At 39.8% G+C, this 12,604-nt stretch overlaps 1 protein-coding gene across 2 annotated transcripts; it reads right to left on the minus strand.

The window, feature by feature from the left end:
* Positions 1-886: 886 nt before the first annotated feature.
* LOC135336450 (gamma-aminobutyric acid type B receptor subunit 1-like) lies at positions 887-8,646 on the minus strand. Of its 2 annotated transcripts, XM_064532248.1 has the most exons (16): positions 8,095-8,643; positions 7,791-7,937; positions 7,426-7,587; positions 7,084-7,200; positions 6,957-7,022; positions 6,669-6,857; positions 6,422-6,530; positions 6,286-6,374; positions 4,554-4,722; positions 4,353-4,497; positions 4,154-4,280; positions 4,014-4,099; positions 3,707-3,884; positions 3,208-3,537; positions 2,243-2,416; positions 887-1,211 (listed from the first exon to the last, which is right to left on the minus strand). In XM_064532248.1, the coding sequence occupies exons 1-16, from the start codon at positions 8,362-8,364 to the stop codon at positions 1,041-1,043; spliced, it is 2,529 nt and encodes an 842-aa protein (XP_064388318.1). In that variant the 5' UTR covers positions 8,365-8,643; the 3' UTR covers positions 887-1,040. The 2 variants fall into 2 exon arrangements, with proteins under 2 accessions (XP_064388318.1, XP_064388319.1); XM_064532249.1 differs by lacking the exon at positions 2,243-2,416 and having other exon boundaries at positions 8,095-8,646.
* Positions 8,647-12,604: the final 3,958 nt, after the last annotated feature.

The following is a 12,604-nucleotide window of genomic DNA, read 5'->3' on the forward strand; positions in this document are numbered from 1 at the left end:
CATGACTGCTATCAAATATTCATAGCTGCTATCACTGTGTTACATAATCCAGCAAGACAAATCCTGACATAGACTTGAAACCCGACCTCCCGTCAGGGACGGTCGGGCCACGCCCAACTAGGTTTTCGCGATTGTGCAAATAATGCTGTCTCAACAATAATTTCTTGCTAATTCTGGGTGTGACTCTATTCTGGGAGATTATTTTCCATTTACTAAAGCTGATTGGGTCTAGAAAGCTGCTCGTTATACAAAGTACGTGTGGCTGTTCTTGAGAAATTGCTTTACATTGAAGCTATAATTGTATAGTTTCAATCCGGACATGTGCTCTTGGGCCGTTATATAATTATAGCGTGTGGTTGCCCTTTGAAAGTGGTCGTTAATGGAGGTTCCACTGTATTGACTAATAGTGGTGCAATGCCTCGACAGCGATCACGCCCGAAGGCGGAGAATTATTGATAGGTATGCATGGTGAGTACGAATTTGAAACGAACAACCGTTTAAAATAGGTGAATCAGAGCCAGATTAATGCTACCATAAGGGTGGGAAGGGAATTAAAGGAAGACTTGCAGCTGAGAACTGATCGACTACCGTAGAAACTGGATTAATAGCGCTTACTCGACTATAAACGTATCTTTATTTTCAACGCATGGTCAACTGCAGGTTTTTTGTACTCGAATTGAAGCGCTTTTCCAATTATGCGAAGGTTAGAATTGATTCAGCTAATTTTGTTTATCTCTAAACTAGCTAACTTGTACAGTGTATGGCAGCTATACAGCTGGTGATATCCATCTGAAAAGACTCTCTGGGCATGCTGTTACCTTGTTGATCTGATTGTGCTGAGATAATGATGAGGTCCTTTTGTTCCAGTTCCTGGTCAATATGAATGTTTATAATATGAATTTTTATGTTGTAAAATGAACAGTAAAATGAATTGTAACATAATAGTATGATATAGATCCAGTTAGGGTCCAATCAAACTAATCATAGCTCTTATACTGCAACTAATAATTATAAAATTAATTTTCAAAATCCCTTTTTGACTACACTCGATGACCAATATGAAATGTGGAGCCATCATCTGCCCAGCTCACTTCCAGCGTCCCTTCCAACTCGTCAAATGATATGTCCTCAGAGTGTTCCTCACCGTGGTCATGACGACAGAAAGTGGTAGTCACGTTGCGATTCTTGTCAGATCTCTCCCTCTGACGCTTCTGTAAGCATGGGAAAAATAAATGTCATCATTCAGTATAATTATAGCAAACAGTAAAACAAATCATTAAGTGTATTCATGATGCATATACAGTAGACGCTCGCTATTCCGGCTCTCCGAAGTACGGCCACCTCGATATACCGGCCATTTGGCTTGGCACGGAATGCTAGCTACCGTATAGCGCGAAATTTTTGAGGCACTTATATTTCGTGGATTGGCCTCTAAAAGCCATTTCGTTGCACAATGTTCGCGGAATGACTGCTTACCGGAAGCCACGCCTTTAAATCTTGCACGTTATAGCAGGTAAAGAACGATTTTCGTGGACTTAATTTTCGTGTAGGATTGCTAACCCACGAAATCCACGAAAATTAAGCCCCTCGAAAATTTCGCGCTATACGGTATATGTTTACTGCACAAAACCTACCCTGAAGTACGGCCACTCGCTATTCCGTAACCCAGTGCTGGCTGTCCCAAACAAGGTTTTCAATGTACGTATTATTACGGCCGGATATGATGTTTTGGGTGTGGTTTAGCAAAAAAATTGGTTAAATAGAGAACAGAATGATTCATTATCCTACATTATCCTCGAGACAAGAACCGCAAAAGTAGTCATTAGATTCGAGGTAAGGTCGTTTTTAAGCCGCGGCTATTTCCTGAGCTGCAGCCACCTCGCTATTCCGGCCAAGCTGCATGGTCCCAAGGGTGACCGGATTAACGAGAGTCTACTGTAGTTCAATATAGGTGAGAGATAAAAAAATTATTTCAAAGTCCTAAGAGTGGGCGTGAAAAACGCTCTTTCGACAAGAGAGAGATAGTGAGTGCGTATATAAGTGTTCTAATTGCATGATGGGGTACCCACTTTTTTCTTATATACTAGCTGTATAATACTGGTTTTCACACAAAGTGCGTGCATGACTGTTTTGGCAAATATTAGTTTTTTTCCTGATATAATTATTTGTCACAATAGTCACACACTTGGGTGAAAAAACCACACATTATTTTTACAGTGATATGCATCGGAGTACACTAAACCTCAACAATAGTTTGTTCCAGCTTCTTCACTCTGGCCTTCAACTCTTGGCATTCTTTGCAGTCTGATCTCCCAATGTCCTTCACAAAGATGGTTGAGAGTGGAGCTACTTTGCCAAGGGGGTCGTTTACGCTGAAGATGTGGATACCCTCCGGATCTCGGTACAAAATCAACATCTACAGAAAATATCATCACAGTTGTAACACTATAGCTGACAGCCTGTATAATTATATGCAGGTTGAAAAAAATGCTATGGAGACTTTTTGCATACGCTTAGGACAAGGCTAGGGTGCAAGATAAAGTACGTAGCATGTGGTATTGTGGCTGCATCTAAAAGGCTTATTTTGCTAAATTTGAAGGCCTAGCAAAGTGCTCATTGCTTTCAAGTCCCTATTTTGCTAAAAATTTTGTTTTGGTCAAGGCCTACCGGTAACCACGCCTATAGGTTTTCGTGTGATTAAGTTATGTCAAGACTAGCTTGAATCATTAGTGTAATTGAATGTGAATTTTGTCAATTGTACATGCATACATATAGCTTTGTTGCATTTTGAGTGGGCAGATCAAAGGAAACACTGTGCCAATATCTGCCATGAACTGTGCCACTATCTAGATACTGACATAGTATGGCTGAAGTTACCTAAAGCCCACCCTCCACCCAGTAACCCTCCACCCAGTAACCTGAAACGGTCCCTTTTATAGTATAACACTATTAACAGATTCAGTGGTAGGCAGAAAACGTTTTTCATGTGTCTGGTGCATTCCACAGCCACCACAAGTAGTTGAAACTAGTTGTCCTATAAAACGAGTGATGTGTACACGGAAAGGAATGCACAAGGAATGCAACAAATCAGTTGTTATATATCCCATGTGGCACTCGTGCATGTGTCACAACTATAACATAATAATTATATAACTGACCAAACTATAAACCTTCATCTTATATATATATTGCACACAAACGCTTTACCTTAGGAATGAATAGCAGTCCTTGGAGTGCCATTGTTCCCAATAAGACGAACATAGTTAAAACAGCAGGGAAAGTGTCGACTTTATTTCCCAGTGTGAAAGTTACAATTATATGGATTAAGAACTGGAAGCTTGAAATATACACAATTGCTGCGATGTACTTAGCATCATTTAGACCTTTTATTTGGACCTTTCTTGTCTTGACGGCCATAAACAGAGCACAACACAGAAGAATAGCGATTATTCCAAATATGATGCTGATAGTAATTGTTCGTAAGTTGGGAACTCGTCTGCAAATGTAGTATTCATATTTTGTGTTGATTTTTTGTTCCTGCAATAAATTTCACCAGTATATATAGCTCTATATATCTTCAATTGGTATAGGAAATGACAGTAGTTATACGTATGGTAGCAAATTAATTATGGCCCTCTAGACGTTCACACAATATAATATAATTTGCATCACATTATACAGTCTGTTCACGCAAAATCTTCCATACCCCAACAAGCCCTCTTGGCTGGTCCTGGTTAGTCACTATATCCAGCTCGTATCCTGGAGCAGCTGTCTCCACACCCACATACACGAGAAATATGGTTATCTCTAAAGCAACCATCAAGAGAATGAAAATAAGGAGTTGACAGTCTGTAATAGCTCTCTTCCTGGTGCACTCTGGATTACTATATGTATTGCATGGAAAAGTCAAATCATTTGGATGCAACTATAAATGCCTTTAAGTATACATAATTATATGCATATAATTATACGTATGCATGTGCATGCATACTTGTAATGCTATCGAAGCATACCTGAAAATGTAGTAGATTCTCCAGAGTTTGGCAACGATGGTGCCCATGACAAGAAAATAGCCACTTCCCAGAAATCCAACTTGAAACTGTAAATGTGACATATGTACATGCAGATTATTATGCTCGTAAATACAACTTACACAACAAGCCGTAAGTACTACATCTGTGTTTGTTGATGGAATAAAATACCAGTACACTGAAATATAGATGAACAGACATCCGATGATTATCAGGTAATTGAGGTTGGGACTTGTTAGTCGAACAATCCTGAAAGTAAACCATGCATGTATACAGTAACTATGATTGATATGAGCAGATTGTAATTGATAATAAACCCACTTTGTTTTCCTGTAGGCATAATTGAATACACAACAGACTAGTGTTAAGATGATACCAGCAGTTGCGAATAAATAATAAACAACAGCTAATGGAGTGGACACGGTAACTATCACACTGACAAGTTTGCCATCATATGGAATTCCATCTACAGAACGAGATGAATTATAACAGAAATGAAGATTCACCACACATTTTTCCTACCTGGCCATATGGTTTTGTTGTCATAAAGTGTCAATTCGCTGTGCATGTACGATCCTATAGTAACAGCATTCAAGTTACTCCATTGTGACTCTTCAGTTTGATATTGTATCACCAGTATCTCAATGTCATCAGTCGATCGCTCCCTGCTCTTGGTAAATCTCACATGACCCTGCAAGTAGCAACCTCCATGTAAACAGGATTGCATGCAAAGATCAATGATATGTAACTATAGCACTGAGGGAAATCTGTCTTTAGTGGTGGCCATTGGTCAAACAAACAATGCCTGTAATAAAAAGAGGTGGCCTTTTATGGTGAGCCTTTTGTTTCAAAATGGCGATACAAAATATCATGTGTTGGTGTCCCAAAAATCAACTCGATTTGTTTTATCAACTCGATTTTATTGACTTTATCTGGTAGGGATCGACTCGATGTGTTATATCAACTCGATTTTATCCAGGTAAGGATCGACTCGATGTGTTTTATCAACTCGATTTTATCCAGGTAAGGATCGACTCGATGTGTTTTATCAACTCGATTTTATCCAGGTAAGGATCGACTCGATGTGTTTTATCAACTCGATTTCGAGAGGATCGACTCGATTCCAGGCCGCTGGGGGAAAAGGCGAGTTTCGAGGGCGGCTTGATATCTAGGCTATCTATGGCCGGCTGTACTCAATTGCAACAAAGGCGCTAGGCTCAGACAAGGCACTGAGACTCTTGAGGCCACAGGCAGGCCTACAGCAGGTCAGAGTAGCTGACCTTCCAGGTACGCCTGCAGAAGGTCACAGGCTCAGCAGCTTACTTGTGCTGGATCACAGTAAATTAAATCACTAAATGCTTGTCTACTTGACTCTTGAGTTCATGAAACATAGCAAGTAGCTGCTGTGTGATCTCAGGCTCAGAAGGTCCCCATCTGAGCTACTCTGAGCTGCTGTAGGCGTGCATGTGGCCTCAAGAGTCTGAGTGCCCCTTGTCTGAGCCTAGCGCCTTTGTTGCAAGAGTATAGCCTCGATATCAAGCCGCCCTTGAAACTCGCCTTTTCCCCCAGCGGCCTGGAATCGAGTCGATCTTTACCTGGATAAAATCTAGTTGATAAAACACATCGAGTCGATCTTTACCTGGATAAATCGAGTTGATAAAACACATCGAGTCGATCTTTACCTAGATAAAATCGAGTTGATAAAACACATTGAGTCGATCCCTACCAGATAAAGTCGATAAAATCGAGTTGATAAAACAAATCTAGTTGATTTTTGGGACACCAACACATGGTATTTTGTATCGCCATTTTGAAACAAAAGGCTCACCATAGCCTTTAAGACTTTAGTGCCATGATTCAACCTGGCTTACTATATAAAAGGGTGTTAATATAATCATAGACAAGTTTCAATGTATGTACTTGTAGCTAGTGCATATGGACAATCATAATTATAACACCATTAGCAGGAACGTTTCGTGGGTGCAAATTTTCACTATTTGGCTCGAAAACCCTCAGAATAAATGTTCGGGAGTTTTAATATTCGCGTTTTAATGCCAGGAAACCAAGAGCTTTGTGTTGTGTTTGCTTTACAGTTTTAATTTTCGCGTTAACTGCTCGGCCCTTGAAAAACGTGAAATGTTTGCACTTCATGAACATTTCCTGCTACTTATGGTTATGGTCTTACAAAATGAATCCTTATGAAATTGATGTTATTGTATGCCAGTTCATTTATTGTTTATTATAATCCACTTACTGTTTTTCCAATGAAGTCAGTTTTCTGAATATTACTGTACAACTGGTTCATTTGAGAGTCTTGATAAGTGCAGTCGATATCACCAAACTCTAGATAGAGTTCAAATAATTGGAGCACAATTTAATACTTTTGGTACCTGTCACGGTTTTGTTGAGTGCCAAAGCAAGTGTCCAGACAGCATCGTAGCAATACTTAGCCTGTGATCCGCAAATAAAGCTAGAGATATCAGGATTCTCAGAAGTATTCTGAGAAAAGCACACAAAGATTAATTAACCTTTTAAAATTACCACATAAATGGATGACTTACAGTGATTACTTATTATTATATAGCTAGCTATACCTCTCAAGATAAAGAATAATCTCACTTTAATTATTTTGATTACCTGCTGTTTACGAACAATGTAATCTTGATTTAGTTGCAGTCCAAGTGAATGGCTCAGCACATCAGCTCGTTGATTAGAAGAGCAGCCGTAACGTCCATCCTCTGATTGTGATGATACCCACCAGTTGCTGTTTTGCTCACTAACCAATACAAACTCATGTTTGGGATACTTTATACTTTGCTTGAATGCCTGTATTCACAATGGGAAAGGATCTATAGTTATCGGAAGAACTAATCAGCATCATGATCTATATACTCAGAATGATATTCACGGCTGCTATATTGGTACCTGACAAAGCAAGTGTCGAGTCATTTCCAAAGACATCACCAGTATGAATATCCTTACATCAGAGTCCTGCATGTATTTATTTATAAAGTCATAATTATGACAGTAACGAGTGCAGGAAAGATCTTACAAATATATCTTTGCCACAGCTCCCGATCACTTTCAGCGAGTCTCCTTGGAGATCCATAGTTGTGACAGAGAGGGTAATGTTCAGGTCCATCACTTCCTCCTTCAACACTTTAATTATCTATAAATATTATGCATGCACATTATTTTAGCATTCTTCTGTGGTCAAAGCATTTAGCCTCGATTATAAACTCCATTGATTAGTATGAACGGCCGGTCTATACAAAATAGATATTCGTATACACACGGTCACTCCCTTTTGTATGAGTGAGGAAGAGCATGCAAAGGTGGCTATAAGTATAGGGACAAGTATCATACCACTATAGTGTCCGTTAATACCACGTACTGGTGTGTATTCTTGCTTGTTTTCCACCATGAGAGCCACTTTTGTCCATTCATAAGAGGCTATGATGCTAACGAGAGCAGGTACAAGCACTAACTTGGAGGGATGAGTTCTGAACATATTCAAATCTCTTGCATCACTTTGTACAGTCTGAGAGCACAGTATCTGCTCAACAAAATTATTCGTTTCGATATCACGCCCATGCATGCAGAGACTATAATAATGACATGCGATAATGGAGATTGTACAAAACTTTTGTTCGAGACACAAAGTTAATACAGGAAACCTATAGCTATATATAGTTGCCTCTATATAATTGCGTACATGCATGGGCATGCATATAATAGTATAGTGAACAATTTCCATACCTCAGGGACATTGAAGTGATTGCCCACATAAGACGAAACAAGTGATGTGCTGGTGCAACCTGCAGTGATCAAGCCAAGTTTCTTACAGCCATCTGGTCTGCCATCCAGTTGTGTGAAGGTCTTGTCCACCAAGTCACTTCCAGAGCACTGCATTGAAATAAAACTTGTCTCAGTCCCTGTATATATGTGTAGTCAACCTGCCACTAGAAGAGCAGCATGTATATAACTATATAATTATAACATATGTACTGCACTATACAGTTATACACAGTTTACATGTTATATAAAGACATTCATTATTTACACCAGAATAAGTCAGAGTGTAGTGAAGAGAATATCCACTCAAAATGTCTGAGCGATTATTGATGATGTCGAGAGACAATCTCACAGCTGCAAGTACTGAGCTATTCTCAAGTGAACCTCCAACCAATAATCCAAAGTAAAGGGAACCAATGTCAGGATCAGGAGAAACCGTTGGATAAACTGGTAAATCATTATTTTGCCCTTCAGTGCTTCCACCACAGATGAGAGTGAGAGTTACACACAGCAGCGAAAATAAACTTGAACTAAGCATAGTATTGTCAATAGAAACGAACAGCTATAATTTATATAGCCTATAATTATAGATCTATCAGTCAAATCTCTGCTCACTTGTTAGCAGGCTGAAATGCTACAGTAAGTATAGATCTATATATACATAGTAATAGTCTGTCTCAATGATAATGATAATTATTGTGTGCAATCCATGCAAACTTATGCTAAATGCATGCAAGCACCTTGTTTTCCCTTGTGCGAGAAGTTACAATAAACATCCAAATAACGATTATCATATAGATCTACCGTATATGGTTTGGGAATAACCATAATAATAATAACCAATAATAACAATAATAATAATAGTATATCTATAGTATATCTATAGATCTACACTGTAAGCAGATCAATAGATCTAACTCACATGCGCTCAATGTCCGTGTGTGCATGGAGCGTAGGCTCAACACCTGAAGGAAAACATACTGACCTCTCGTATAACAGTATAACACATGTCCTACCCTCAGGAACCTTACTCCACTAGACAACTACCTCCTGCATGCATTGTACTTGTCTGGTGGAGAACCTCTAGCATAATACATAGATTGGGCTATGTTATGGGTGAAAGTATTGAACAAAGCATTGGACGCATTAAACTGAAGTATAGTGACCTTTAAGAGAACAGATCCAGAAATCTCACTGGCAGCTGTCTTCCCTAGCTTTCAGTTGTGATTGTAGATTAGTCTCGAATACCCGCCTCAATCTAAAAGCTTGCAAGCCAAGGTGTAAGCTTTTAGGTTGAGGCGGGTATTCGAGACTAATTGTTATTATGCCTCGGTGCGCATGTACACGTGTGCATGTGTGTGTGTGTGTGTGTGTGTGTGTGTGTACAGTAGATCTGCTCAAGGATGCAAGTAAGAGTTTTTATAGGATTCTAGTCATGGATTTAATGATTGGTTCTCTAGCCTAGTTTTGCTTTTACTTTGTACTTGGAATGCCATTGCAGCTTTTTCAGAAGAGTGCGTAGAAAAACTTGGTCCACAGAGTGTTTCTAGTAGTTAGCTCTGCACTAGAACGCTAGCTATTGGTAGCTAAAAGAGTAAGAAGAGAGCTGCAAGGCTCTGCGCAGCACCCATTTGACTTGGACTTTTGGTATCGATCCTAACAACAATCATGCATGGTCGATCATTTCCGACTCTTTGTCAAAGAGTGGGAAATGATGAGTTTCCCTGATTCTGCAAAAATTAATCATCATGAAATGTGTGTATAGCTATTGCTAATAGCTAGTAGCTTTATGTCATGTAGCTTTGACACCTCCACCGAGGCATCAGTACCTGCTTTTCATTTGATCTGGTAATGGACACAATAATACAAGGACAACATGCAGTGCATGTGCATGTGATGACAGATTTAGTCCAAACGATGCAAATTTGCAAATTAGGTTTGTGCTCAGCATGAGTATATGTAGACTACATGCACTCAGTATAGACACATTAGGGTAATATGGTGAGTATCACTGCAAGCATGTATTATTATGCCTCGGTGCGCATGCATGCATGCGCAAGTGAGGTATATGTTATAGTTAAACAATGGCCTCGAGTGGTATATTTGATTTACACACGAGAGTAATCTGATAAACCACGAGGCGCAGCCGAGTTGGTTTATCTGATTACTCGAGCGTGTAAAGCAAATATACCACGAGAGGCCATAGTTTAACTGGCTTGTACTATGTTTAGAACTGTACTACTATGTTTAGCTACTTCCTGTCATGCTTCTTCAATGAATATGCTTATAACTACTGTTTGACGTCACTGTTGCTATAGCTATGCAATGAATTTGCTATCTTTTTAAAAAGCGATGGCTGATTCAAGCAAGCGTCTATGATTCAAGCAAGCAATTGTGAAGGCTGTGTTTCTGCATCTTTATAGAAGGCACTTCAAGAAAGTACACTGGTGCTACTTGTCTACAAAGAGTGCAAATGTACCCGAAAATATCATTCCACAAGCCTACTGTACTGGCCCAGTGCAGTGCAGTCTCTTTAGTCTGAGAAACACTTGGCAGTCTGGACCCATGCTCCTGGTCCCATGCAGCAATGTAATAAGCAGGTTGTGACAACCAATGTTGAAAGTTGAAAAAAAGCAACACAAACAAACCAGTATCGTTCGGTTCACGGAGTTCTTCCAAATTTGCCTCCTTTTTGGAACTATTCATCGCTCGAACTTGGCTCTTTTTATGTTGACTAAAATCATTAGTAGTCTGTTTTGTATTGGAGTCTCTCTATATAGCTCTAATATTGCTAATATTGATTGAATTGAGTAGTGTGTCATTGTTTTAATTGAAACAGTGTGTCAATTTTGTTGCAAAGGTGGGATACTGTATTCAGTTCTAGCTGTACATGTAGTTTGACCACAAGCCATGGTATATGGCTGTTATACACTAGGGTATAACAGCCATATACCATGGCTGTGGTCAGACAGGTTGTATAAGTAGTATAAACTACAACTGAAGCCTTTGATCTTTGGTGCAACCATAGTACAAATATATATATATATATGATTATAGTTATAACTAGTTTATATCCCGAGGGCATAGCAACATAACACTGTCCTAGTAGATTCTAACACAATATAAACAGCACAAAAAAAAAGGACAAAGACAACTCTAGACACAGCTCCATCTCTTCTCTCTTCTAGACGCCAGTATCTGCAGCGTATAAGATTGGCATGACCGACAAATGGCTTGACACAAAATTGTTGGAGTTTCAACTGAAATCTGCAAAACAGCCCCACCCCACTTCTATATTATATATTAGCTGCTGGTCTACGCTCGGCCTCACAACCAAGCCAAGAAAGCTCGCTTCTACACTGCTGCAAAACAGCTCATGCCCCCAGCAAAAAGAGCCACTTCTAGTGCTACGGTGAAGCAGAATTGACATGCATCACGAGGTCATATTTCCTATGTTACGAGATATCGTAACATAGGAAATATCTCTCCCGGGGATGCATCGTGTAAACTATGCAACACGGAAGAAGAATCACCTTCACACTTTTTAGTAAGTTGCCCTGCTCTCTCAGCGCGCAGACATGCTCTCCTGCAGAATGTCCCTACCTGCGTCAGTGTTCACCTCCCCCAAGATCCAAGGGCACTACATGACACCCTCTACAATCTCCTGCAAGGCCTTGTCTGGCTGAAAGATGCCCACGCGCAAGAGTGGCTCTTGCTCTTCATCAAAGATCTAAGGCAAACGCGCGCTGATCTTCTCACACGCACATTGGTTTAAAGCTCCACCCTCTTGCTGCGTGTATAATACCAAATTTCAATATTCTTTTTCGTCTGCCCGCAATGGGCTACTCTTCATTACTTGGAGGCTACAAAGAAGAAGAAGAAGAAGGTCGAGGACTAGGTCGATCTAGGAACACAGAATCTTCTGAATCTTGGACAATTTTAAAACCTACATGGTTGCAAGAAGAAACTCCAGCAGTGCTGAACATTCATTCCTGCATGGCTGGACATACTTTGATACTTGTTATTTCTCATGCGTATTAATTTTTAATTTTAATTTAATTGTCTGTCTAATTGCCAGAGGGGTGTTTTGTGATTAAGTGCATTATGACTTTGCGGTCAGTGTATTATGACTTTCAGCAGTGCTTATGCTGCATATTGCACTTGGCAACAACATAGCAACGGGATATAAATATATATATAATACAGTACGTAGTGTGTGCGTGTGTGTGCGTCTCTGTATCACTATGTGTGTGTAGACTATACTGCTACAGCTGCTCAAGGATCATTGAAGTGCAAGTATAAGTTTTTAAATTTGTGGATTTGCAATAGTGCATGCTTCGTTCTCAAGTTATGCCTACATTTGCTTACTTGATGCCATTGCAGCCTTTTCGGAAGAGTGCGTAGGGAAAAACTTGTCCATACATGGAGTGTTGCTACTTTAGTAGTTAGCTCTGCACTATAGAATGCTATAGCTGTTGGTAGCTGCAAGAGTGAGAAAAGAGCGGGCTGCAAGGCTCTATATATATATACACTGATCAGCAGCCATTAATCGGGGCAAGCAAAGTCCCTCCTATAGTGCTCAACATTGCTGTGTGTCTGTCTGTGTATATGTGTGTCAGTTGTCTGTCATGGTGCTCGTGCAACATTGCATTTTTGTCTGAGGCTAATTGCTTGAGCTGACCTCCTCCTTTGCCTTATAATTATAGCTTTATTAAGGAGCATGCAGTCTGGCCTCGAGACTAACTGTACTAAAGAGAAATACCGGATGCAACAGGGAC

Source organism: Halichondria panicea, chromosome 5 (genome assembly GCF_963675165.1).
Source record: "Halichondria panicea chromosome 5, odHalPani1.1, whole genome shotgun sequence".
Taxonomy (NCBI): domain Eukaryota; kingdom Metazoa; phylum Porifera; class Demospongiae; order Suberitida; family Halichondriidae; genus Halichondria; species Halichondria panicea.

Excerpts from the sequence above, each read along its gene's own strand:
- LOC135336450 (XM_064532248.1), bottom strand. The coding sequence starts at position 8,364 with ATGCTTAGTTCAAGTTTATTTTCGCTGCTGTGTGTAACTCTCACTCTC. Across the intron at positions 4,498-4,553 it reads CAACAAAACCATATGGCCAG|ATGGAATTCCATATGATGGC; the intron begins GTAGGAAAAATG and ends CTCGTTCTGTAG. Across the intron at positions 2,417-3,207 it reads GACTGCTATTCATTCCTAAG|ATGTTGATTTTGTACCGAGA; the intron begins GTAAAGCGTTTG and ends TATTTTCTGTAG.